Source organism: Oncorhynchus clarkii, unplaced genomic scaffold, assembly GCF_045791955.1.
Source record: "Oncorhynchus clarkii lewisi isolate Uvic-CL-2024 unplaced genomic scaffold, UVic_Ocla_1.0 unplaced_contig_6244_pilon_pilon, whole genome shotgun sequence".
Lineage (NCBI taxonomy): Eukaryota > Metazoa > Chordata > Actinopteri > Salmoniformes > Salmonidae > Oncorhynchus > Oncorhynchus clarkii.
This window is the reverse complement of record NW_027260884.1, coordinates 8718-35589: the sequence shown is the minus strand read 5'-3', so window position 1 is coordinate 35589 and position 26872 is coordinate 8718. Positions and strand designations below refer to the sequence as shown.

General features: G+C 43.2%; 2 protein-coding genes across 2 annotated transcripts; both read left to right on the top strand.

The window, feature by feature from the left end:
• The first annotated feature begins 5952 nt into the window (after positions 1 to 5952).
• LOC139402076 (zinc finger protein 135-like) lies at positions 5953 to 13653 on the top strand. Its single transcript, XM_071146175.1, has 2 exons — positions 5953 to 6205; positions 12509 to 13653. Exons 1-2 carry the CDS (start codon positions 5953 to 5955, stop codon positions 13651 to 13653), a joined length of 1398 nt encoding a protein of 465 aa, XP_071002276.1.
• Positions 13654 to 19957: 6304 nt separating this feature from the next.
• Positions 19958 to 26195, top strand: LOC139402077 (zinc finger protein 3-like). Its single transcript, XM_071146177.1, has 2 exons — positions 19958 to 20715; positions 25432 to 26195. The coding sequence occupies exons 1-2, from the start codon at positions 20016 to 20018 to the stop codon at positions 26076 to 26078; spliced, it is 1347 nt and encodes a 448-aa protein (XP_071002278.1). The 5' UTR covers positions 19958 to 20015; the 3' UTR covers positions 26079 to 26195.
• The last annotated feature ends 677 nt before the right edge of the window (positions 26196 to 26872 follow it).

The window sequence follows — 26872 nt, the reverse complement described above, 5'->3', positions numbered from 1 at the left end:
CTCCGGGAGGGAGGAAGGGCTAGCGTTGTCCTGGTAACCATAAAGAGTGGACGCAGACACATATCATTATGGATGCTGATGTCACTGTTGTCATAAACTGCTTTACAGAAACCCATCCCAGACCCAGAGAGAGCAAGCTGTATGCTAGACCAGACCAAGCTGTACCATCTGGTGTTCTGATCTGGAGAGACTCTTCTCTTCCTCGTCAGCATCAGGATGTTGTTGAGGCTCCCCAGAGGATCCACGATAGTCATGTCTCTCTCCTGTGTGAATGAGAACATCAAACAGATGGTAAATGTATGACCGTCTATTCCAATCACAGAGTCTTACAAGAGGCATGAATATGTCTAAAAAGGGACTAAAATGGCCACTTTCATCATGATTTTATAAAATATTGTTTGTGATGCTAAGGGTCGTTCCACAAAATGGGAGCCTTTTCCATCCTTTTGATATTTTAAGTAGAAATTATGTTTAAATAGTGAATTTTAAAAGCCTGTTATACTAGATGAGGGGAACTTTAATATAGACCACATGGAGAATGCAATAAATCTAATTTAAAAGTCCCCCAAATATTTGAACCAATGGCAGATTGACCCATCAACAATTTATAAAGTACTGAACAACATATTCAAGTGTAGAACTTCAGTAGAATGCCCCTTAAAAACCACACATTAGTTCAACAACGGCATAGTTTGTGTCCCTGTTTAAGACAGTACTCACTGGTGTTAATGAGATATTCTGTCTCCTCCTCTTTCACTCCCAAAACGTCTTCCTTCTTCACCTTTGTTGAGAAAGCATCCTCTTCCTCTCTAAGCGGTTCTTTCTCTTCTTTTCCTATAACATCATCCTCTTCTTCCTTCACAATAACAGCCTCTTCTTCCTTCACTATAACAGCCTCTTCTTCCTTCACTATAACAGCCTCTTCTTCCTTCACTATAACAGCCTCTTCATCCTTCACTATAACAGCCTCCTCTTCCTCCTTTTTAATTCTGAAAGGTTCTTTCTCTCCTTTCACTGTAATATCCTGCTCTTCTTCGTCTTTCACGACAATGTTCAGCGCCAGAGCTTCTTTCTCCGTACAGCAGACCTCTTCTTTAGCAGATGAGTAGTTTAATGAGCTCATGGTCAGTGATGTTAGTTAGCTAGCTAGTTAGCATTAGCGAATAACCTAGTGCTAGACTCAGTATCAATATTTAACAAGTTTGCAAATTGAACCAGTAGCCATCTCCTTTAGCAGGGGAATAGTAGTTTACTGAACTCATGGTCAGGGATGTTAGCTAGTTTGCTAGCTAGGTAGCATTAGCGGCTTGGCTCAGTATCAATCTTTAACAAGTTTGCAAATTGAACAAGCAAATTAGGTTCAAGTTAACCAGTAGATACGTCAACATAAATGTTTTTAAACACTGAGATCAGCTAATGAACATTAACATATTTAAAACCTGAATGTTTCAGTTTTATGTTGGCTAGCAAGCTACCGAGGTGGTTGAAAGAGAAGCCGTGTTGTTGTTTCTGAAGAAGCGTCCCGTCCAGTCCATTATACGTCACGCAAGTAGCATCACCTGAAAGACGCACATCGCCATCTGCTGGCTGGAGTGGGTAACGCAGTTTGGAAACAATAGTTACTACACTTTTGTATTGGAAAGAACGTCATAATAATTGAACAATAAGCTGATATATTTTATCTTTCGTCTTACAGATAATAAGTTTCCTGACAACACAACAGTGGTAGGCCTGATCACCGACAACAATGAGATGGCCTACAGGGAGGAGGTCAGAGAACTGGCAGTGTGGTGCCAGGACAACAACCTCTCCCTCAATGTGAGCAAGACAAAGGAGCTGATCATGGACTACAGGAAAAGGCGGGTTCGAACAGGCCCCCATTAACATCGACGGGGCTGTAGTGGAGCAGGTCGAGAGTTTCAAGTTCCTTGGTGTCCACATCACTGTCATGACGTTGGCCTGGGGGATAGGTTTATGACAGTCATAAATACCTCTTCCGTCCTTTTCTCTTCTCTAACCTACTGAGGTTACATTTAAAAAACCCTTGGTTAACATAGAGATTCTGGGAATACCATCTTCCCCCTGGAGCTAGGATAGCAGAGTCCCTGTCCATCTGCGACAGCAGAGACCCTGCCCATCTTCCTCCTGGAGCTAGGACAGCAGAGACCCTGCCCATCTTCCTCCTGGAACTAGGACAGCAGAGACCCTGCCCATCTTCCCCCTGAAGCTAGGACAGCAGAGACCCTGCACATCTTCCTCCTGGAACTAGGACACCAGAGACCCTGCCCATTTCCTCCTGGAACTAGAATAGCAGAGACCCTGCCCATCTTCCTACTGGAACTAGGATAGCAGAGACCCTGCCCATCTCCCCCCTGGAACTAGGATAGCAGAGACCCTGCCCATCTCCCCCCTGGAGCTAGTATAGCAGAGACCCTGCCCATCTTCCTCCTGGAACTAGGACAGCAGAGTCCCTGCCCATCTTCCCCCTGGAGCTAGGACAGCAGAGTCCCTGTCCATCTTCCCCCTGGAGCTAGGATAGCAGAGTCCCTGTCCATCTGCGACAGCAGAGTCCCTGTCCATCTTCCCCCTGGAGCTAGGATAGCAGAGACCCTGCCCATCTTCCCCCTGGAGCTAGGATAGCAGAGTCCCTGTCCATCTTCCCCCTGGAGCTAGGATAGCAGAGACCCTGCCCATCTTCCCCCTGGAGCTAGGATAGCAGAGACCCTGCCCATCTTCCCCCTGGAGCTAGGATAGCAGAGACCCTGTCCATCTTCCCCCTGGAGCTAGTATAGCAGAGACCCTGCCCATCTTCCCCCTGGTGCTGGAATAGCAGAGACCCTGCCCATCTTCCCCCTGGAGCTGGATAGCAGAGACCCTGTCCATCTTCCCCCTGGAGCTAGGATAGCAGAGACCCTGCCCATCTTCCCCCTGGAGCTGGATAGCAGAGACCCTGTCCATCTTCCCCCTGGAGCTAGGACAGCAGAGTCCCTGTCCATCTTCCCCCTGGAGCTAGGATAGCAGAGACTCTGCCCATCTTCCCCCTGGAGCTAGGATAGCAGAGACCCTGCCCATCTTCCCCCTGGAGCTGGATAGCAGAGACCCTGCCCATCTTCCCCCTGGAGCTAGGATAGCAGAGTCCCTGTCCATCTTCCCCCTGGAGCTAGGATAGCAGAGTCCCTATCCATCTTCCCCCTGGAGCTGGGATAGCAGAGTCCCTATCCATCTTCCCCCTGGAGCTGGGATAGCAGAGTCCCTGTACATATTCCCCCTGGAGCTAGGACAGCAGAGACCCTGTCCATCTTCCCCCTGGAGCTAGGACAGCAGAGACCCTGTCCATCTTCCCCCTGGAGCTAGGATAGCAGAGACCCTGTCCATCTTCCCCCTGGAGCTGGATAGCAGAGACCCTGTCCATCTTCCCCCTGGAGCTAGGACAGCAGAGTCCCTGCCCATCTTCCCCCTGGAACTAGGACAGCAGAGTCCGGGTCCATCTTCCCCCTGGAGCTAGGATAGCAGAGACTCTGCCCATCTTCCCCCTGGAGCTAGGGCAGCAGAGTCCCTGTCCATCTTCCCCCTGGAGCTAGGACAGCAGAGTCCCTGTCCATCTTCCCAAAAACATCTGAAACCCACCTTCCTCTTCAAAGAGTATCTTAAATCCTCCCTTTTGGAACACCTTTTTTATTTACCTCAATCTAACGTCATTAAACCTGTTCTCTGATCAGCCCAACTAGTACAGCAGAGACTGATCTAACTTCATTAAACCTGTTCTCTGATCAGCCCAACTAGTAGAGCAGAGACTGATCTGACTTCATTAAACCTGTTCTCTGATCAGCCCAACTAGTACAGCAGAGACTGATCTAACTTCATTAAACCTGTTCTCTGATCAGCCCAACTAGTACAGCAGAGACTGATCTGACTCCATTAAACCTGTTCTCTGATCAGCCAGACTAGTACAGCAGAAACTGATCTGACTCCATTAAACCTGTTCTCTGATCAGCCCAACTAGTAGAGCAGAGACTGATCTGACTTCATTAAACCTGTTCTCTGATCAGCCCAACTAGTAGAGCAGAGACTGATCTGACTTCATTAAACCTGTTCTCTGATCAGCCCAACTAGTACAGCAGAAACTGATCTGACGTCATTAAACCTGTTCTCTGATCAGCCCAACTAGTACAGCAGAGACCGTGTGTAAAGTACAGAATCCTGCACACGCCGAATATATATTGACAAGTCACCTTGTCCGAGAGAGATTTATATTGTTATCAAAACGTCACGACAAGATAAACCGACACAAAACATACCCCTTATTTTAAGTGTTTCTAAAATCCCATATGGAGAAAAAAATGAATGGTGGAAAAATGATTGGAACCATTTCCCTGTTTGACCGCTAGGTTTTATGGGTATTATGACACCTCCACTGTGCAATGCTGTTTTGCTCGCTTGTTTCAGCAGAAAGGAAGAGGCAACAAACGAGAGGGCTCACTTGCCAAAACCTGTCCTGAATAAGCCCAATGCGTTTCTATGGGCATAATATGCATTACTGAGCTTGTCGTCTGCATACACGTTTTAGGGACAACGACTCACATTGTTATGGTGGAGACATGAGCATCTCGTCGTTATATACAGATCTCTGGCTTCAGCCTCTTGTGAATTAGAAAGGAACGTTGGCGGTGCACAGTTCAGATGCTTTGTCACGCCCTGATCTGTTTCACCTGTCTTTGTGATTGTCTCCACCCACCTCCAGGTGTCACCTGTTTTCCACATTTAGTCCCTGGGTATTTATACCTGTGTTCTCTGTCTGTCAGTTCGTCTTCTCTTATCAAGTCAACCAGCGTGGTTTTGCCGTGCGCCTGTTTTTTCCCCCTCATCTCTGTTTTGCTAGTCCTCCCGGTTTTGGCCCTTGCCTGTCTTGACTCTGAACCCGCCTGCCTGCTGCCGATTCTGCCTGCCCTGACCTCAAGCACGCCTGCCACTCTGTACCTCCTGGACTCTGACCTTGTTTATGATCCTTTGTCTGTCCACGACCTGTCTCTTGCCTGCCCCTTGGATTATAATACATATCAGAGACTGTAATTTTGCCAAAATTACATAATTACTCCTGTCTAAATAAAATTATTCAAAACACTTAAATAGCTGTGGATTGTTTCAAACCAAGGCCTATGCTATTGGGGAAGCCAGCAGTTTGCACGTGTGGAAACAGGCCTAGCTGTTTACTGGGGCCCCTCCTGTTCAGCCTCTAAAGTAATGATCTGCCTTCTGTCTGTACTGGGTCTGAAGTACACATGTATGCAGATTATACAGTGATATGTGCATGCAAAGAGAAACAACAAGCTGCACAAGAACTCACAGCAGAAATTGTCCCATGTTACAAAGTGGCTCAGTGACTCATGTTTGCGTCTCCTATAATGTTTTACACGTACGGAATTGTTTGATTACAGAGGCAGCAAAACTGTACTTCAATGCTATGATAATGCTATGGCCCCCTCCTTTAACATACTGCTTGACTAGTTGGGCCCAAGCTTGCTGTACAACACTGCAACTCATTGTCTGTCCATAAACAAACTATCTTGTGAAATACATGTACCCATGTCGTGTATTCAAGTTCTTAAATGGGAATAAAATAAACTTGTCGCTGAACTGCGTTACCCACTCCAGTCAATAGAGGGCGATGTGCGTCTTGCAGGCGAAGCTGCAGGTGTGACGTATAATCTAGTGGACGGGACGCTTCTTCAACAACAGCTAGTTAAGCCTCTTCGGTAGCTTGCTAGCCACCATAGCCGAAACATTAAAGCTCTTTATACACTTTCTGTGTATATTAGCCTCTGTGTTTTAAGCAAACTTATGTTGTATAGCTAATTGCCGCATTTAATTTCATTTTACGTTGTTAGTAGTCAGCTAGCTGGCTTGCTAAATTAGCTCAGCACTAATGCTAACTAGCTAGCTAGCATCCCGACCATGAACTCACTAAACTACTCCCCCCTTGCTAAAGAAGAGGTCTGCTGGACGGAGAAAAACACTCTCATGAAAGAGGAAGAGGTCACAGTGAAAGAGAAAGAAGTTAAGGTGAAAAAAGAGGAAGAAGACTTCAGAGTGAAAGAAGAGGATTTTATTGCGAAAGAAGAGATAGAACAGGAAGTGTTTGGATTGAAGGAGGAGGGCGAGATTACTGTCACATTGGAGGAGGAGACTGGAGATCTGATTAATTCTAGTGAGTATTGTCTTAAAAACAGAGGCGCAACCTCTGCTGTTGTTGAATCATTGTGCGGTTTTTAAGGTGCATTCTACTGTAGTTCTACACTTGGAAATGTTGTTCAGTACTGTAGGAATCGTTAAAGCTACAAAGCTCCATTAGTAATGGATCAAATGCTTCCCATATCTCTTCATGCAGCGCTTCGTTCAGTTTAAATACTCGACATCCCATAGACTCAGTAAATCCCAAATATAATGTAACTTTTTTTGCTGGTTTAAAATATCTCGAAATTAATTTGCCATTTGGGTCACATCCAATTGATAAAACTGTAGGTTTTACGAATTTTAAGTACAGCAGCTTTGTTTACAAATTGTAGGTCAGATTTTTCAAGGTAATTATGACGCAAAGGCCTATTGATCGTTCCTCTCGCGCACGTTCTATCCTTCTGCTCCATCCACGACTACAGCAACACACCAACAATACATAGGCCTATATCTAACTACATCCCTCTCATTGCTAAGGAGACTCATTATAAATGAGAGTTGAGTGATGCAAAAAAAAGCTGAGAAATCTTTTCTTCTTCCGTGGGGTTTATCGTCAGTTGGCATCCGACGTTATGGTGCGTTACCGCAACCTACTGTACTGGAGTGTTGGCCAAAGACAGGGAGGAACTAAATCTACCTGCCAGCCCCATTGCTCTTAAAAAAAGATAACAAAAATATTTGAGACTATATCTAATGACGTTCACTCAATATACTATTCATTTCCTGTATCCTGTAAACGTAGCCTGCGTGGTGGTATGTCAGCAGGTACAGTTGTAGTCGGAAGTTTACAAAGTTTACAAACTTAGGTTGGGAGTCATTAAAACTCGTTTTTCAACTAATCCACACATTTCTTGTTAACAAACTATACTTTTGGCAAGTCAGTTAGGACATCTACTTTGTGCATGACACAAGTCATTTTTCCAACAATTGTTTGCAGACTAATTATTTCTCTTATAATTCACTGTATAACAATTCCAGTTGGTCAGGAGTTTACATACACTAAGTTGACTGTGCCTTTAAACAGCTTGGAAAATTCCAGAAAATAATGTCATGGCTTTAAAAGCTTTTGATAGGCTAATTGACATCATTTGAGTCAATTGGAGATGTACCTGTGTAAGGCCTACCTTCAACCTCTGTGCTTCTTTGCTTGACATCATGGCAAAATCAAAAGAAGTCAACCAAGACCTCAGAAGACATTTTGTAGACCTCCACAGGTCTGGTTCATCCTTGGGAGCAATTTCCAAAAGCCTGAAGGTACCACGTTTATCTGTACAAACATTAGTACGCAAGTATAAACACCATGGGACCACGCAGCCGTCATACCCCTAAGGGAGGAGACGCCTTCTGTCTCCTAGAGATGAACGTACTTTGTTGCGAAAAGTGCAAATCAATCCCAGAACAACAGCAAAGGACTTTGTGAAGATGCTGGAGGAAACAGGTACAAAAGTATCTATATCCACAGTAAAACAAGTCCTATATCGACATAACATGAAAGGCCGCTCAGCAAGGAAGCCACTGCTCCAAAACCGCCATAAAAAAAGCCAGACTACAGTTTGCAACTGCACATGGGAACAAAGATGGCACTTTTTGGAGAAATGTCCTCTGGTCTGATGAAACAAAAATAGATATGTTTGGCCATAATGACCATCGTTATGTTTGGAGGAGAAAGGGGGATGCTTGCAAGCCGAAGAACACCATCCCAACTGTGAAGCACGGAGGTGACAGCATCATGTTGTGGGGGTGCTTTGCTGCAGGAGGGATTGGTGCACTTCACAAAATAGATGGCATCATGAGGGAGGAGAATTATGTGGATATATTGAAGCAACATCTCAAGACATCAGTCAGGAAGTTAAAGCTTGGTCGCAAATGGGTCTTCCAAATGGACAATGACCCCAAGCATACTTCCAAAATTGTGGCAAAATGGCTTAAGGACAACAAAGTCAAGGTAATGGAGTGGCCATTACAAAGCCCTGACCTCAATCCTATATAAAATATGTGGGCAGAACTGAAAGTGTGTGCAAGCAAGGAGGCCTACAAACCTGACTGTTACACCAGCTCCGACAGGAGGAATGGGCCAAAATTCACCCAACTTATTGTGAGAAGCTTGTGGAAGGTACCCGAAATGTTTGACCCAAGTTAAACAATTTAAAGGCAATGCTACCAAATACTAATTGAGTGTATGTCAACTTCTGACCCACTGGGAATGTGATGAAAGAAATACAAGCTGAAAGAAATCATTCTCTCTACTATTATTCTGACATTTCACATTCTTAAAATAAAGTGGTGATCCTAACTGACCAAAAACAGGGAATTTTTACTAGGATTAAAATGTCAGGAAATTGTGAAAAACTGAGTTGAAATGTATGTTTGACAACAGGGCCAGTTAACTTGCCCACTCTAGCTAGCTAGCTGGCTAACACTATCAGTTTACAGAGTCACGTTAAACAATAAATAAATACAAATTCGAAATATACTTTAGGATGAATCATTAGTTTTTTTTAATGCTTCTGGTCTAACAGCGATTAATATTTTGATTTATTTCGTTGCGATGGTCCGCGGTGGTTGTTGCCCTGCATGTGAATGGTGTGAAGGCACTAGCCTCTTTAACTAGAGGGACAACTGGGGTACTCGGTGACAAACTACAATATTCCGGTGGCTGTGTAAAGCCCTTTCATTTTTTGAGTTATGAGTCAATTCCAGTGTTACGGGCATTACCTTTGCATGTGTAGTATATGGAATGTCCTGTGTGAAACTTACAGAGGGGATCCACTATATACGAGGAAATGTGGATAGCCACGTTAGCGTCGCCCTTGTGTGGGTGCTGGCAAACACGGTAGATTGGCTGTTAATACCTAGCGCTGTAGATTGGCTGTTAATACCTAGCTCTGTAGATTGGCTGTTAATACCTAGCTCTGTAGATTGGCTGTTAATACCTAGCGCTGTAGATTGGCTGTTAATACCTAGCGCTGTAGATTGGCTGTTAATACCTAGCGCTGTAGATTGGCTGTTAATACCTAGCGCTGTAGATTGGCTGTTAATACCTAGCGCTGGAATCTGACACGAAGTCGCAGTGTATTTGCAGAATTCTGGGCAACCAATCACAGTGCTTAATGGATTGTCAACAGTCGTCAAGTCCGACACGTCAGACAAGCTCACCTTTCAAATGGATGAAAGCCAATGAGAACCATGGAAAAACTTCTCGAAATGTATGTTAGCTAGCTGTATTATGAATACAGCTATCGTCTGCTGTCCACCACAACATTCCAGAGAGTTCTCTGATTAACAAGCGTGTTTAATTTGATTGTGTATTAAAAACACATTTTGAGATCAATGTGAGGGGTTTTCTCCTGTAGTATTTTATAATTTACCTTTATTTAACTAAGAACTAAGAACACATTCTTATTTACAATGACGGCCTAGGAACAGTGGGTTAACTGTTCAGGGGCAGAACGACAGATTTGTACCTTGTCAGCTCGGGGGTTTGAACTTGCAACCTTTCGGTTACTAGTCCAACGCTCTAACCACTAGGCTACCCTGCCGCCCCTACGCTCTAACCACTAGGCTACCCTGCCGCCCCTACGCTCTAACCACTAGGCTACCCTGCTGTCCCTACTCTCTAACCACTAGGCTACCCTGCCGCCCCTACACTCTAACCACTAGGCTACCCTGCCGTCCCCACTCTCTAACCACTAGGCTAACCTGCCGCCCCTACACTCTAGCCACTAGGCTACCCTGCCGTCCCTACACTCTAACCACTAGGCTACCCTGCCGCCCCTACACTCTAACCACTAGGCTACCCTGCCGCCCCTACACTCTAACCACTAGGCTACCCTGCCGCCCCTACGCTCTAACCACTAGGCTACCCTGCCGTCCCTACACTCTAACCACTAGGCTACCCTGCCGTCCCTACACTCTAACCACTAGGCTACCCTGCCGCCCCTACACTCTAACCACTAGGCTACCCTGCCGCCCCTACACTCTAACCACTAGGCTACCCTGCCGCCCCTACACTCTAACCACTAGGCTACCCTGCCGCCCCTACACTCTAACCACTAGGCTACCCTGCCGCCCCTACGCTCTAACCACTAGGCTACCCTGCCGCCCCTACGCTCTAACCACTAGGCTACCCTGCCGCTCCTACGCTCTAACCACTAGGCTACCCTGCCGTCCCTACACTCTAACCACTAGGCTACCCTGCCGCCCCTACACTCTAACCACTAGGCTACCCTGCCGCCCCTACACTCTAACCACTAGACTAACCTGCTGTCCCTACGCTCTAACCACTAGACTAACCTGCCGTCCCTACACTCTAACCACTAGGCTACCCTGCCCCCCAGAGGGGAATGGGGCCTCCCGGGAAAATGTTGTCCGGGGTTACAACAGTAATCAAGGGGTTCAGTGCTTAGCGAAGGGTAAATTGTTTGTAAGACTTTGGCAACTGTGTATTTACAGGCCTGGTCAACTGTGTATTTACAGGCCTGGTCAACTGTGTATTTACAGGCCTGGTCAACTGTGTATTTACAGGCCTGGTCAACTGTGTATTTACAGGCCTGGTCAACTGTGTATTTACAGGCCTGGTCAACTGTGTATTTACAGGCCTGGTCAACTGTGTATTTATAGGCCTGGTCATCTGTGTTCTGAAGTTATCGGAGGTCACTTCTTGATTCTATGTTTAGCGGAGATCTTCTCTGAAGAAAGTGAGGCGGAAGGGATTTCTTAGCAAATTGCGAGAAGACAGTATTTCTGCTCATAGATTATATACACGTATAAACTACATATGGACACATTCGGCCCGAAGCAGGAAGTTTAAAACATACTTACTAGTCGCCAAAGTTCCAGAGCATGTCTCTAAGATGTTTTTGGGAAACCTGGCCCTGGTCTATTCTCAGATGTTTTTTTATAAACACACTTATCTTTCTATCTAAAAAAAACACTACTGTCATGTATGAGATCCATTTTCCATGATAATGGTGTCCTGTTATGTCTGGTGAAAACCAATCACTGCATTCCACAGCAAGAACCTCATAGCAACGGTCTTGGTGGTGGAGACCTCGTTTTCCTCTGCAGTAAATAGCTCGTCCTGTAGGACGGCGTTGGTGTCCGCCACTTGACTGGCTTTCATTTGGTAATCCATGATCGTTAGAAGCCCCTGCCACATACGCCTCGTGTCTGACCCTCTGAATAACTCCTCAATAAGTCTTCAACATCTCAAATTTCGAGACTGACTACTATCACATGGACAGACTGACTACTATCACATGGACAGACTGACTGCTACCACATGGACAAGACTGACTGCTACCACATGGACAGACTGACTGCTACCACATGGACAAGACTGACTGCTACCACATAGACAGACAGACTGACTATCACATGGACAGACTGTCTACTACCACATGGACAGACTGTCTACTACCACATGGACAGACTGTCTACTACCACATGGACAGACTGTCTACTACCACATGGACAGACTGTCTACTACCACATGGACAGACTGGCTACTACCACATGGACAGACTGTCTACTACCACATGGACAGACTGGCTACTACCACAAGGACAGACTGTCTACTACCACATGGACAGACTGACTAGTACCACATGGACAGACTGACTAGTACCACATGGACAGACTGACTAGTACCACATGGACAGACTGACTAGTACCACATGGACAGACTGACTAGTACCACATGGACAGACTGACTAGTACCACATGGACAGACTTCATTAGTGTGTTTGTGGGGAGCATGCTGTTTATTTAGTCAGGCTGTTTATTTAGTCGGGCTGTTTATTTAGTCGGGCTGTTTATTTAGTCGGGCTGTTTATTTAGTCGGGCTGTTTATTTAGTCAGGCTGTTTATTTAGTCAGGCAATGCCCACATTATTCTGATATATTTTAGAATGTTAATTATGTTAAAGTCAATGCATAATACCATTGGGTGGTTCTATTATGGGACACAGGCCAGGTCATTATAAATTATCCCATTTAATTGAGGGAAAATGTGGTTACTATCACTGTTGTGGTTGTCTCACCAAGCTACCTTAAGATGGATGGACTAACAAGTTGCTCTTGATAGTGACCATACTATTCTCTTAAAGCCACACAATGTAAAATACATGGGTCATGTGAACAATGGAGCACATGCATCACATACTAAGAGCACTTGACTGTAAGTCTCTCTGGATAAGAGGGTCTGATAAATGACTCAAATGTATGTGGAGATTTCATTCAGGTCTCCCTGTTTTAACCACTCTGTTTATCTTTGGCAGAAGAGCGACCCGACTCAGAGGAACCAGAGACGTCTGAACCAGTGAGACGACACCACTGTTCCCAGTGTGGAAAGAGTTTTACCCATTTAGGGAGTCTTAAAAACCACAAGAGAACACATGCAGAGAAGAAGTCTTACAACTGCTCTCAGTGTGGAAAGAGTTTTAGCTGGTCTGGGCAACTGAAAGAACACGAGAGAATACACACAGGAGTGAAGCCTTACCACTGCTCCCAGTGTGGAAAGAGGTTTTTCAAGTCATCACATCTGAACGAGCATAAGAGAATACACACAGGAGAAAAAACATTCCAATGCTCTCAGTGTGGAAGGACATTTTCCCGATCAGGGGACCTGAAATCACATGAAAGAACACACACAGGGGAAAAGCCTTATCACTGCTCTCAATGCGGAAAGAGTTTTACCCGTTTAGGGAACCAGAAAATGCATGAGCGAATACACACAGGAGTGAAGCCTTACAACTGCTCACAGTGTGAAAAGAGTTTTGCGAAGTTAGGGAACCTTAAAATACATAAAAGAATACACACAGGGGAAAAACCATTCCAATGCTCTCAGTGTGGAAAGACATTTTCACGATCAGGGGACCTGAAATCACATGAAAGAATACACACAGGGGAAAAGCCTTACCACTGTTCCCAATGTAAAAGTACTTTTAGCTGGTCAGGACAACTGAAAGAGCATGAGAGAACACACACAGGAGTGAAGCCTTACCACTGCTCCCAGTGTGGAAAGAGTTTTAGAAGGTTGGGGTCCCTTAAATCACATAAGCTGTATACACACACTGGAGAAAAGCCATGTAACTTCTCCCAGTGTGAAAAAAATAAGTATGTGTCATTAGGGGACATGAAAAAGCCTGAGAGAACACACTCTGAAGAGAAGCCTTTCCAGTGCTCTCAGTGTGGTAAGGGATTTTTCCAGTCATCGCATCTGAAAGTCCATAAGAGAATACACACAAGAGAGAAGCCATTCCAATGCTTGCAGTGTGGAAAGAGTTATACCCGGTTAGGGAACTTGAAAACGCATGAGATGACACACACGGGAGAGAAGCCGTTCCAATGCCGTCAGTGTGGAAAGCGTTTTACCTGGTTAGGGAACCTGAAAATGCATAAGGTGACACATAAAGTTGGCTAGCCTCACCTCTTTTCCCAGTGTGAAAAGGGTTTTGTTCATTTTAAAGAAAGACTTGAAAGAGCATGAGAAAGTACAAACACAGGAGGAGAAGACATACCACTGCTCCTCATTGCCCAAATACACTTTCAGAGGACCTGAAATCACATGAGAGAAAAGAGAGGCTGTGTTCTGACTTATGTATTTGATTAAGACTTTTTGTTTTTGGTTGTTGACATGAAATCCTAATTGTATATATAAAATCATACTCACAATTAGACCTACATTTGTTTTTCTATTTTAACCTCCAAATATCTCAAATCGGATTTAATCAAATGAAATGTGTATTTCACTTTGATTATAGACATCGATTGAATGGATGCAAATGTGGATGTTTAATTTGATGATTTGGATATTTCAAATTGTAAATTAACAAGTAGATTAATATAATTCAGATTTTCTTTATTCTAACCTTGAAACCTCTTTAGTTTAGTTGTTGTTGTGTTTCGTTGACTTAATTTGTGTCACTAGTCATCAAGGAATATGAAAATGTTGTTCTGATGATAACACTGGACATTAAAAACATTCAATACCTCCATGAATGTTCCCATCAGTATTATTCCACTATGTCAGAATAAAACAGGTGATGATTATAAAAAAAGGACTTGATTAATGCAACAGTTTTTTTTCTGAATAGTGTTGGTCTGATGATGGTAGTGTGGTGCTGGGGAGTAGTTCTCTAGAAGTTATAGCATGTGTGTGAAGGTGCATTAACTCTGGAGAACCTTAAAGGTGAGCAGCGCAATCTGACACTTGATACTAAACAGGAAGTCAATAGAGGTTGAATAAAACAGCTAGCCAAAAGAGGTGAGCAAACAAGAAGCGTCCTAAACAGGAAGCCAATAGAGGTGAGCAAACAGGAAGCTTCCTAAACAGGAAGCCAATAGAGGTTGAATAAAACAGTTAGCCAAAAGAGGTGAGCAAAGAGGAAGCTTCCTAAACAGGAAGCCAATAGAGGTTTTATAAAACAGGGTTGATGTTTTTTTTTTGGTTTGAGGTCTGGAAAGAAGCCTTACTGGGATTCCTGTCAGCAGTAGTGAAGAACGACCTGATTGAAGAACGACCTGATTGAAGCGATGTTACGCGACACCGATTGGAGCGATGTTACGCAACCTGATTGGAGCGATGTTAGGCGACCTGATTGGAGCGATGTTACGTGACCCGATTGGAGCGATGTTACGCAACCTGATTGGAGCGATGTTAGGCGACCTGATTGGAGCGATGTTAGGCGACCTGATTGGAGCGATGTTAGGCGACCTGATTGGAGCGATGTTACGCGACCTGATTTTATGTTCCTTCAAATGAGAAAGTGCTCATCTAGTTCTGTGCACTTTTAGAGCCAAAAAGCAGAAGGTCTGGTTTGCTGCAATTACGTTTAACTGCGTCCGTCTTTTGATTGCATCTAGACAGTCTGTCAGTCTGGTTCTCAGTGTCCTCATATAGACAGTCTGTCAGTTTGGTTCTCAGTGTCCTCATCTAGACATTCTGTCAGTCTGGTTCTCAGTGTCCTCATCTAGACAGTCTGTCAGTCTGATTCTCAGTGTCCTCATCTAGACAGTCTGTCAGTTTGGTTCTCAGTGTCCTCATCTAGACATTCTGTCAGTCTGGTTCTCAGTGTCCTCATCTAGACAGTCTGTCAGTTTGGTTCTCAGTGTCCTCATCTAGACATTCTGTCAGTCTGGTTCTCAGTGTCCTCATCTAGACAGTCTGTCAGTCTGGTTCTCAGTGTCCTCATCTAGACAGTCTGTCAGTCTGGTTCTCAGTGTCCTCATCTAGACAGTCTGTCAGTCTGGGTCTCAGTGTCCTCATCTAGACAGTCTGTCAGTTTGATTCTTGAAGTCTCAGCCATATCAAGGACAGTCTGTCAGTCTGGTTCTCAGTGTCCTCATCCAGACAGTCTGTTTGATTCTTGAAGTCTCAGTGTCCTCATCTAGACAGTCTGTCAGTTTGGTTCTCAGTGTCCTCATCTAGACAGTCTGTCAGTTTGGTTCTTGAAATCTCAGTGTCCTCATCTAGACAGTCTGTCAGTTTGGTTCTTGAAGTCTCAGTGTCCTCATCTAGACAGTTTGTCAGTTTGGTTCTTGAAGTCTCTGCCAGTGTCCTCATCTAGACAGTCTGTCAGTCTGGTTCTCAGTGTCCTCATCTAGACAGTTTGTCAGTTTGGTTCTTGAAGTCTCAGTGTCCTCATCTAGACAGTTTGTCAGTTTGGTTCTTGAAGTCTCAGTGTCCTCATCTAGACAGTTTGTCAGTTTGGTTCTTGAAATCTCAATGTGAGTCTTTGTCCTCACATATATTTATGTCAGCAGCATAAAAATGAAAGTTCAATCCAAATCTTCAGATTAGTATCTGAAGCCCTGTATAGTAGATATAAATTATGTTTTTAAATTCGCAATCATTTAAAAAATGAGCTGAACTAATCAATTAACACACGCTTCTCTTTGTATGTCTCAATATAATGTTATTTAATGAAAGAAATAAAAAAAAATAAACTGAAAGTATGGCAATAAAATGTACTTTTATTTTGCAGTCAGTACAAAGTCCCAGAGGAGAAGTTGATCGTTTCTGGGATATCATTTTCAAATCTAGAATAATACTACATTCTTGCCAGAGGGGTCTCCAAAAACACCTGTACACACATAGTGACGCAATACACATATAGTTACCCAGTGCAGGTTTACATTTGCTCTACACTAAAAGCATTGTGAACGTGGCTTTCAATTACTCTTCAGTGAATTTAGCCTACTGTTAAATAACGAAACGGTGTTCATTTTGGAGCAATAGCCTTCTTAAACATGCTTACTTAAACGAAAAACATTGGTCAACAATAGAAGATACAATAGTGTAGTATTGTATTCACAGGGGGTAATGGTGTAGTATTGTATTCACAGGGGGTAATAGTGTAGTAGGGTATTCACAGGGTAATGGTGTAGTAGGGTATTCACAGGGGGTAATGGTGTAGTAGTGTATTCACAGGGGGTAATGGTGTAGTAGGGTATTCACAGGGGGTAATGGTGTAGTAGGGTATTCACAGGGGTAATGGTGTAGTAGGGTATTCACAGGGTAATGGTGTAGTAGGGTATTCACAGGGGGTAATGGTGTAGTAGGGTATTCACAGGGGGTAATGGTGTAGTAGTGTATTCACAGGGGGTAATGGTGTAGTAGGGTATTCACAGGGGGTAATAGTGTAGTAGGGTATTCACAGGGGGTAATGGTGTAGTAGGGAATTTGTGGGGATAATGATGTAGTAGGGAATTCCCAGGGGGTAACGGTGTGGTAGGGTATTCACAGGCGGTAATGGTGTAATAGGGTATCCACAGGGGTAGTAGTGTATTCACATGGTGTAATGGGGTATTCACACACATATACTTATTTTCCACCATAATTTGCAAATAAATTCATTAAAAAATCTTACAATGTGATTTTCTGGATTTTTTTCCCTCATTTTGTCTGTCATAGTTGAAGTTGAAAATTACAGGCCTCTCTCATCTTTTTAAGTGGGAGAACTTGCACAATTGGTGGCTGACTAAATACTTTTTTGCCCCACTGTAGTGGATCATTAGCATCATCGCTAACAGCTACACATCGTGGATCATTAGCATCATCGCTAACAGCTACACACAGTGGTAGACAATCAGAATCATCGCCTTCAGCTAAACACAGTGGTAGACAATCAGAATCATCGCTAACAGCTACATAGTGGGAGACAATCAGCATCATCGCTAACAGCTACACACAGTGGTGGACAATCAAAATCATCGCTAACAGCTACACACAGTGGTAGACAATCAGCATCATCGCTAACAGCTACATAGTGGGAGACAATCAGCATCATCGCTAACAGCTACACGTAGTGTAGACAATCTGAGCGCCACAGGCATTCCTCTCTGTTTCCTCTTCAGGAAGTAGAAGGAAAATGCAAAACACTAATTTAACAACAACTTGCAAGCAATGGGCTTAGTGCAACAACGCCAAATGTTTTTATGCAAATGATATCACCAACCAAAAAAGGCAATTAGGAGACTGGAAGGGCAAAGGGGCATTTACTCTGCACAGGTAAAGCCGTATCTGTCCACGTTTGGCAAAGTGGGCACTGCTTCATGTGGCTACTCACCTAAATAGCCCATATGCCACTGGATGAGAGAAGTTTTAATTGTTTTTTGGCAGAATTATGTGCTGTGTTATTATGTGTTGTTGGCGGTGCGTCTTGGTCAATTGAGCTTGGAAAATGACGCCCTTCTCAATCTGCCTAATGGGCAGGTCAGCCTTGGAGGAAACTATTGGCTGTAAGAAGTAAGAGAGAACATCACATCTGGTTGTTTTTAAATGATTTATTTTCTACATTGAAAAATCAGCCTCAGAAATTTCAGGCCAAATAAATGCTTCACAAAGTTCAAGTAACAGACACATCTCAACATCAACTGTTCAGAGGAGACTGCGTGAATCAGGCCTTCATGGTTGAATTGCTGCAAGGAAACCACTACTAAAGGACAGCAATAATAAGAAGAGACTTGCTTGGGCCAAGAAACACGAGCAATGGACATTAGACCGGTGTCCAAATTGGAGATTTTTGGTTCCAATCGCCGTGTCTTTGTGACACGCGGTGTGGGTGAACGGATGATCTCTGCATGTGTATTTCCCACCGTAAAGCATGGAGGAGGAGGTGTGATGGTGTGGGGGTCCTTTGCTGGTGACACTGTCAGTAATTTATTTAGAATTCAAGGCTAACTTAACCAGCATGGCTACCACAGCCTTCTGCAGTGGTACGCCACCCTGTCTGGTTTGGACTTAGTTGGACTATCATTTGTTTTTCAACAGGACAATGACCCACCACACCTCCAGGCTGTGTAAGGGCTATTTTACCAAGAAGGAGAGTTATGGAGTGCTGCATCAGATGACCTGGCCTCCACAATCCCTCAACCTCAACCAAATTGAGATGGTTTTGCAGGTGAAGCTGTTTGAGAGAATGCCGAGAGCGTGCAAAGCTGTCATCAAGGCAAAGGGTGGCTATTTGAAGAATCTCAAATATAAAATATATTTTGATTTGTTTAACACTTTTTTGGTTACTACTTGATTCCATATGTGTTATTTCATAGTTTTGATGTCTTCACTATTATTCCACAATGTAGAAAACTGTCAAAAAAAAAAAAAAAAATCAAAAAAAATTGAATGAGTCAGTGTTCTGAAACTTTTGACTGGTAGATATATAGGTATATATATATATATATATATATATACTGGTCTATATATAGTAGAAATAGGAGGAAGGGAAGCGCTACTAAGGTACACAATAGTACATTTTGGTAGATAGAAGGTGCTCTTTGGTAAAAGGGGTGAATTGGTCATCAAAAAGAAAGGAGGACCAGGGCGCTCTTCATATAATTGATTAAAATGCCTTTATTAGTATGGCATGTTCAATAGAAACAAAGTTTTTTTAAAACCGATGCGTTTCGGCTGCGTGGCCTTTCCCCAGGGAGTACAAAAAAAAGGCCACGCAGCCAAAACGAGTCGAAAAAAAAAAGTGTTTATATTGAACATGCCATACTAATAAAGACATTTGAATCAATTATATGAAGAGCGCCTTGGTCCTCCTTTCTTTTTGAGTGTCTATATATATGTAATAACTTTTGACTGGTTGTGTCTATATATATTTAATTAACAACAATAACATAAAACACGGAACAGACAGAGGGATTACCCAAATATAAAATTGCAAAGAGGAAAAAACAAAACAAATCCGTATATCAAACACAGACATGTAGCCAATACATTTGGGACGTTTTGTTTTGCATACGTTTGAATGATTCTAAATAATTTTCCAAATCAATTTAAAAAAAGGCCCTTTTCCATCATGTATGTTGATTTGTGTATTACATTTTTTTCCCTAGTAAAATAAGGAGATTGTTAGTTAAGGGCTTGTGAGTAAGTGTTTCACGGTAAAGTCGACAGCTGTTGTATTCGGCGCATTTGACAAATAAGATTGGATTTGATGTAGTGGATAATTGTGTTGCCCACTCCAGTCAGCAGATGGCGATATGAGTATTTCAGGTGATTCTTCTTGCGTGACGTATAATCTAGTGGACGGGAGGCTGTCGACTACTGAATCAGCCACATCGGTAGCTTGCTAGCCGACATAAAACCGAATAATTGAAGCTACTTTGACTATTTTGTTTATATTAATAGGTGTTTTAGACACAATTATTTGCACATATATATAGGACTTAACTTAACGTACTTGTTCAATGTATTAATTTGTTCAGATTGATTTGATTCTGAGCCTAGCACTAGGCTAGTCGCTAATGCTACCTAGCTAGCTAACGTCACTTACCATGAGCTCACTAAGCTACTCGCCCCTTGCTAAAGAAGAGGATGTCTACTGGACGGAGAAAGGAGCTCTGGAGCTGAACATTGTCGTAAAAGAAGAAGATGATAATATTACAGTGAAAGAAGAAGAAGCTTTCAGAATAAAACAGGAGGAAATCACACCGAAAGAAGAACAGGAGGATGTTATCGTGAAAAAAGAGAAAGATCTTTTTGGAGTGAAAGAGGAAGAGGGGATAGAGGCTGTCACGGTGGTAGAGGAGGAGGTAGAAGCTTTCAGAATCAAAAAGGAGGAAGAGGAGTCTGTTATAGTGAAAGAAGATAAATATATTTTTGGAGTGAAAGAGGAAGATGTAGAAGCTTTCAGAATAAAAAAGGAGGAAGAGGAGGATGTTATCGTGAAAAAAGAGAAAGATCTTTTTGGAGTGGAAGAGGGGATAGAGGCTGTCACAGTGAAAGAGGAAGAAGGGATAGAGGCTGTCACAGTGAACGAGGAAGAGGGGATAGAGACTGTCACAGTGGAAGAGGAAGAGGTAGAAGCTTTCAGAATTAAACAGGAGGAAGATGAGGATGTTATAGTGAAAAAAGTGGAAGAACCTTTTAGAGAGGAAGAGGACGATATCTCAATGAAGGTAAAGGAGGAAGACGTTTTGGGAGCGAAAGAGGAGGAAGGAGATGAAGAGGAGACTGAAGATCTGATTAACACCAGTGAGTATTGTCTTAAAAACGGGCATAGACTCCGCACTGTCTACACATGAATAGGTTGTTCAGTACTATAGGAATTGTTAAAGGGCCAATCTGTGATTGGTACATGGACTTTTACATTAATAATAATGAAGCTCTCCGAAACCCTTCTATGTATGTAGGGTTTTCAGCCATTACATTCACCCACATTTGGCTCCATGTAAACTACATGAATAATATTTAAGCTCTCTCAAACCCTTCTATGTATGTAGGGTTTTCAGCCATTACATTCACCCACATTTGGCTCCATGCAAACTACATTTCCGACGCTGTGCTCCAACAGTTTTAGAAAACATGCTGATATGCCCGTTATAGTTCATGTCAGCGACAAAGATTCTTTGAAATAGAAAAGAGACGTACTGCACGGATCTGAACAAAGTGTTTGGCTCCAATTGTCGAACTAAACTTCCTCCCCTAGTTAGCTTACACACAGGTGTTCGGAGCATGCTAAATATTCAAATCAAGCTTTATTTATAAAGCACATTTCAGACATGGAATGCAAAACAATGTCCTTCACAGGAAATAAATAAAAACAATGAAAATAAAACTGAAATATTTACTACAAAACACATAAGGGGATATACAATGAAACCTTTACCACACAACACATGAAGAAGAACAATAAAAACTGAAACCTTTACCACACAACACATGAAGAAGAACAATACAATGAAACCTTTACCACACAACACATGAAGAGGAACAATACAATGAAACCTTTACCACACAACACATGAAGAAGAACAATACAATGAAACCTTTACCACACAACACATGAAGAAGAACAATACAATGAAACCTTTACCACACAACACATGAAGAAGAACAGTATAATGAAACCTTTACCACACAACACATGAAGAAGAACAATAAAACTGAGTGACTAAAAAGCTGAGGAAAAGCACTGCTAAAAAGGTGTTGATCTCTTTTAAATATGTCCACAGTTTCAGCCCCCCTCAGGTTCTCTGGCAGGCTATTCCAGAGGCTGGGGGCATATTAGACTACCTGCTGGGGCGGCAGGTAGCCCAGTGGTTAGAGTGTTGGCACTAGTAACTGGAAGGTTGCAAGATAGAATCCCCGAGCTAACAAGGTAAAAAATCTGTCGTTCTGCCCCTGAACAAGGCAGTTAACACACTGTTCCTAGGCTGTCATTGAAAATAAGAATTTGTTCTTAACTGACTTGCCTAGTTAAATAAAGGTAAAATGAAATTTAAAAAAAATAATGAAATTAACTCAAAGCTGCCTCTCCATGCCTCTTGGTCCCCCTCAGGTTCTCTAGCAGGCTACTGCAGAGGCTGGGGGCATGGTGACTAAAGCCTCTCCATGCCTCTTGGTCTCCCTCAGGTTCTCTAGCAGGCTAGTCCAGAGTCTGGGGGTATAGTAACTAAAGGCTGCCTCTCCATGCCTCTTGGTCCCCCTCAGGTTCTCTAGCAGGCTAGTCCAGAGGCTGGGGGTATAGTAACTAAAGGCTGCCTCTCCATGTCTCTTGGTCCCCCTCAGGTTCTCTAGCAGGCTAGTCCAGAGTATGTGGGTATAGTAACTAAATGCTGCCTCTCCATGTCTCTTGGTCCCCCTCAGGTTCTCTAGCAGGCTAGTCCAGAGGCTGGGGGAATAGTAACTAAAGGCTCCCTCTCCATGCCTCTTGGTCCCCCTCAGGTTCTCTAGCAGGCTAGTCCAGAGTCTGTGGGTATAGTAACTAAAGGCTGCCTCTCCATGTCTCTTGGTCCCCCTCAGGTTCTCTAGCAGGCTAGTCCAGAGGCTGGGGGAATAGTAACTAAATGCTGCCTCTCCATGTCTCTTGGTCCCCCTCAGGTTCTCTAGCAGGCTAGTCCAGAGGCTAGGGGAATAGTAACTAAAGGCTCCCTCTCCATGCCTCTTGGTCCTAGGCTTTGGGATAGTTAAAAGGCCAGAGGACCTGAGGGACCTACTGGGTACATCACTTAAAAACATGCCTGACATGTATTGGTGCTCAATCATGGATTGATTTAAAAACCAATAGAATCATTTTTAAATTAATTCTAAAACTCACAGGCAGCCAGTACAGAGACCTTAAAATCAGTATGTTTTCTGTCTGGTCTTGGTCTGCAGCATACTGTATGCTTTGCAGTTGACCAAAGGCTTTCTTGGGTAGACCAGCCAGGAGAGCATTACAGTAGTCAAGCCTGCTTGTAATAAAAGCATGGATGAGTCTCTCTGTATCAGCCTGAGATCACATAAGAATGGAGTAATGAAGAGATCTACGGGACTTTAGTGAGGTCCAGCTCACCTGATACAGGATGCAGTGATTAAAACTGTCACCTGATACAGGATGCAGTGATTAAAACTGTCACCTGATACAGGATGCAGTGATTAAAACTGTCACCTGATACAGGATGCAGTGATTAAAACTGTCACCTGATACAGGATGCAGTGATTAAAACTGTCACCTGATACAGGATGCAGTGATTAAAACTGTCACCTGATACAGGATGCAGTGATTAAAACTGTCACCTGATACAGGATGCAGTGATTAAAACTGTCACCTGATACAGGATGCAGTGATTCAAACTGTCACCTGTGATTAAAAAGAAGGGTGCCAAGGTAGACGGCATCCAGAGGTTTAAGAGTATTATCTGCTGCAGGTTTCAGAGTATTATCTGCTGCAGGTTTAAGAGTATTATCTGCTGCAGGTTTCAGAGTATTATCTGCTGCAGGTTTAAGAGTATTATCTGCTGCAGGTTTAAGAGTATTATCTGCTGCAGGTTTCAGAGTATTATCTGCTGCAGGTTTCAGAGTATTATCTGCTGCAGGTTTCAGAGTATTATCTGCTGCAGGTTTCAGAGTATTATCTGCTGCAGGTTTCAGAGTATTATCTGCTGCAGGTTTCAGAGTATTATCTGCTGCAGGTTTCAGAGTATTATCTGCTGCAGGTTTCAGAGTATTATCTGCTGCAGGTTTCAGAGTATTATCTGCTGCAGGTTTCAGAGTATTATCTGCTGCAGGTTTAAGAGTATTATCTGCTGCAGGTTTAAGAGTATTATCTGCTGCAGGTTTAAGAGTATTATCTGCTGCAGGTTTCAGAGTATTATCTGCTGCAGGTTTAAGAGTATTATCTGCTGCAGGTTTAAGAGTATTATCTGCTGCAGGTCTCAGAGTATTATCTGCTGCAGGTTTAAGAGTATTATCTGCTGCAGGTTTCAGAGTATTATCTGCTGCAGGTTTCAGAGTATTATCTGCTGCAGGTTTCAGAGTATTATCTGCTGCAGGTTTCAGAGTATTATCTGCTGCAGGTTGTAAGAGTATTATCTGCTGCAGGTTTAAGAGTATTATCTGCTGCAGGTTTCAGAGTATTATCTGCTGCAGGTTTAAGAGTATTATCTGCTGCAGGTTTAAGAGTATTATCTGCTGCAGGTTTCAGAGTATTATCTGCTGCAGGTTTCAGAGTATTATCTGCTGCAGGTTTCAGAGTATTATCTGCTGCAGGTTTAAGAGTATTATCTGCTGCAGGTTTAAGAGTATTATCTGCTGCAGGTTTCAGAGTATTATCTGCTGCAGGTTTCAGAGTATTATCTGCTGCAGGTTTCAGAGTATTATCTGCTGCAGGTTTCAGAGTATTATCTGCTGCAGGTTTCAGAGTATTATCTGCTGCAGGTTTCAGAGTATTATCTGCTGCAGGTTTAAGAGTATTATCTGCTGCAGGTTTAAGAGTATTATCTGCTGCAGGTTTCAGAGTATTATCTGCTGCAGGTTTCAGAGTATTATCTGCTGCAGGTTTCAGAGTATTATCTGCTGCAGGTTTCAGAGTATTATCCATAGTCAAGAATGGCAGGAAAGTTGTCATCTGCTGCATTCTGGTAAATGGCGCCACCATAGTCAAGAATGGCAGGAAAGTTGTCATCTGCTTCCTGCTCTTTGTGGAGAGGCCAAGATGTATTTCTAAAATGAAGAAGTCTACTTTACATTGGAGCTTTTTAACGAGCTTCATGTTTTCTAGACTTTAGATCTTTATCAATCTAAACGTCCAGATACTTCTAGAACCCGCTCGATGAGAGAAACCATCCAATCGGTGAATACGTAGCCCATCTGAGACATGTTAACTATCACTGTTGTGGTTGTCTCACCAAGCTACCTTAAGATGGATGCACTAACAAGTTGCTCTGGATAGTGACCATACTATTCCCTTAAAGCCACACAGTGTGAAATACATGGGTCATGTGAACAATGGAGCACATGCATCACATGCTAAGAGACAATGGAGCACATGCATCACATGCTAAGAGACAATGGAGCACATGCATCACATGCTAAGAGATAATGGAGCACATGCATCACATGCTAAGAGACAATGGAGCACATGCATCACATGCTAAGAGACAATGGAGCACATGCATCACATGCTAAGAGACAATGGAGCACATGCATCACATGCTAAGAGACAATGGAGCACATGCATCACATGCTAAGAGATAATGGAGCACATGCATCACATGCTAAGAGACAATGGAGCACATGCATCACATGCTAAGAGACAATGGAGCACATGCATCACATGCTAAGAGACAATGGAGCACATGCATCACATGCTAAGAGCACTTGACTGTAAGTCAAGTCAAGTCAAGAGGGTCTGACTAAATGACTAAAATGTATGTGGAGATTTCATTCAGGTCTCCCTGTTTTAACCACTCTGTTTGTCTTTGGCAGAAGAGAGACCCGACTCAGAGGAACCAGAGACGTCTGAACCAACGAGACGACACCACTGTTCCCAGTGTGGAAAGAGTTTTACCCATTTAGGGAATCTTAAAAACCACAAGAGAACACACGCAGAGAAGAAGTCTTACAACTGCTCTCAGTGTGGAATGAGTTTTACCCGGTTAGGGAACCTAAAATCGCATGAGAGAATACACACAGGAGATAAGCCTTACCAATGCTTCCAGTGTGGAAAGAGATTTATCGAGCCAGCACAACTGAAAGTTCATTGGAGAAAACACACAGGGGAAAAACCATTCCAATGCTCTCAGTGTGGAAATACATTTTCCCGATCAGGGGACCTGAAATCACATGAGAGAATACACACAGGGGAAAAGCCTTACCACTGTTCCCATTGTGAAAAGAGTTTCAGTTGGTCAGGGCAACTGAAAGAGCATAAGAGAATACACACAGGTGAAAAGCCATTCCAATGCTCGCAGTGTGGAAAGAGTTTTACCCGGATTGGGAACCTGAGAACACATGAGAGAATACACACAGGAGAGAAGCCGTTCCAATGCTCTCAGTGTGGAAAGAGTTTTACCCAATTAAGGAGCCTGAAAAGTCATGAGAGGGCACACACAGGGGAGAAGCCTTTCCAATGATCTCAGTGTGGAAATGGTTTTACCCGGTTAGGGTACCTGAAAACACATGAGGTGACACAAAGGAGGGTAGCCTCACCTCTGCTCCCAGTGTGAAAGAGTTTTACCCAATTAATGGTCCTGAAAGAGCATGAGAGAATCCATACTCTTCATGTCACTCACTACTCATTGTGGAAATACATGTTCTGGCTTATGGTTTTGACTGAGGATTTGTGTTTTTGTCATGAAATCTAATTGTATATATTTAATCATACTCACAAATAGGTCTACATTTCATTTTTTATTTTTTAGATTTTTCAAAGTATCCACCCTTTGCCTTGATGACAGCTTTGCACACTCTTGGCATTCTCTCAACCAGCTTCATGACGTAATCACCTGGAATGCCTTTCGATTACAGGTGTGCCTTGTTAAGTTAATTTGTGGAATTTCTTTCCTTCTTAATGCAATTGAGCCAATCAGTTGTGTTGTGACAAGGTGGGGGGGGGGGGGGGGGGGGGTATACAGAAGATAGCCCTATTTGGTAAAAGATCAAGTCCATATTATGGCAAGAACAGCTCAAATAAGCAAAGAGAAATGTCAGTTCATCATTACTTTAAGACATGAAGGTCAATCAGGAAAATTAAGAACTTTGAAAGTTTCTTCAAGTACAGTGGCAAAAAACATCAGGCGCTATGAGGAAACTGGCTCTCATGAGAACTGCCACAGGAACACGCAGAGTTACCTCTGCTGCAGAGGATACATTCATTAGAGTTAACTGCACCTCAGATTGCAGCCAAAATACAGAGTTACCCAAGTAT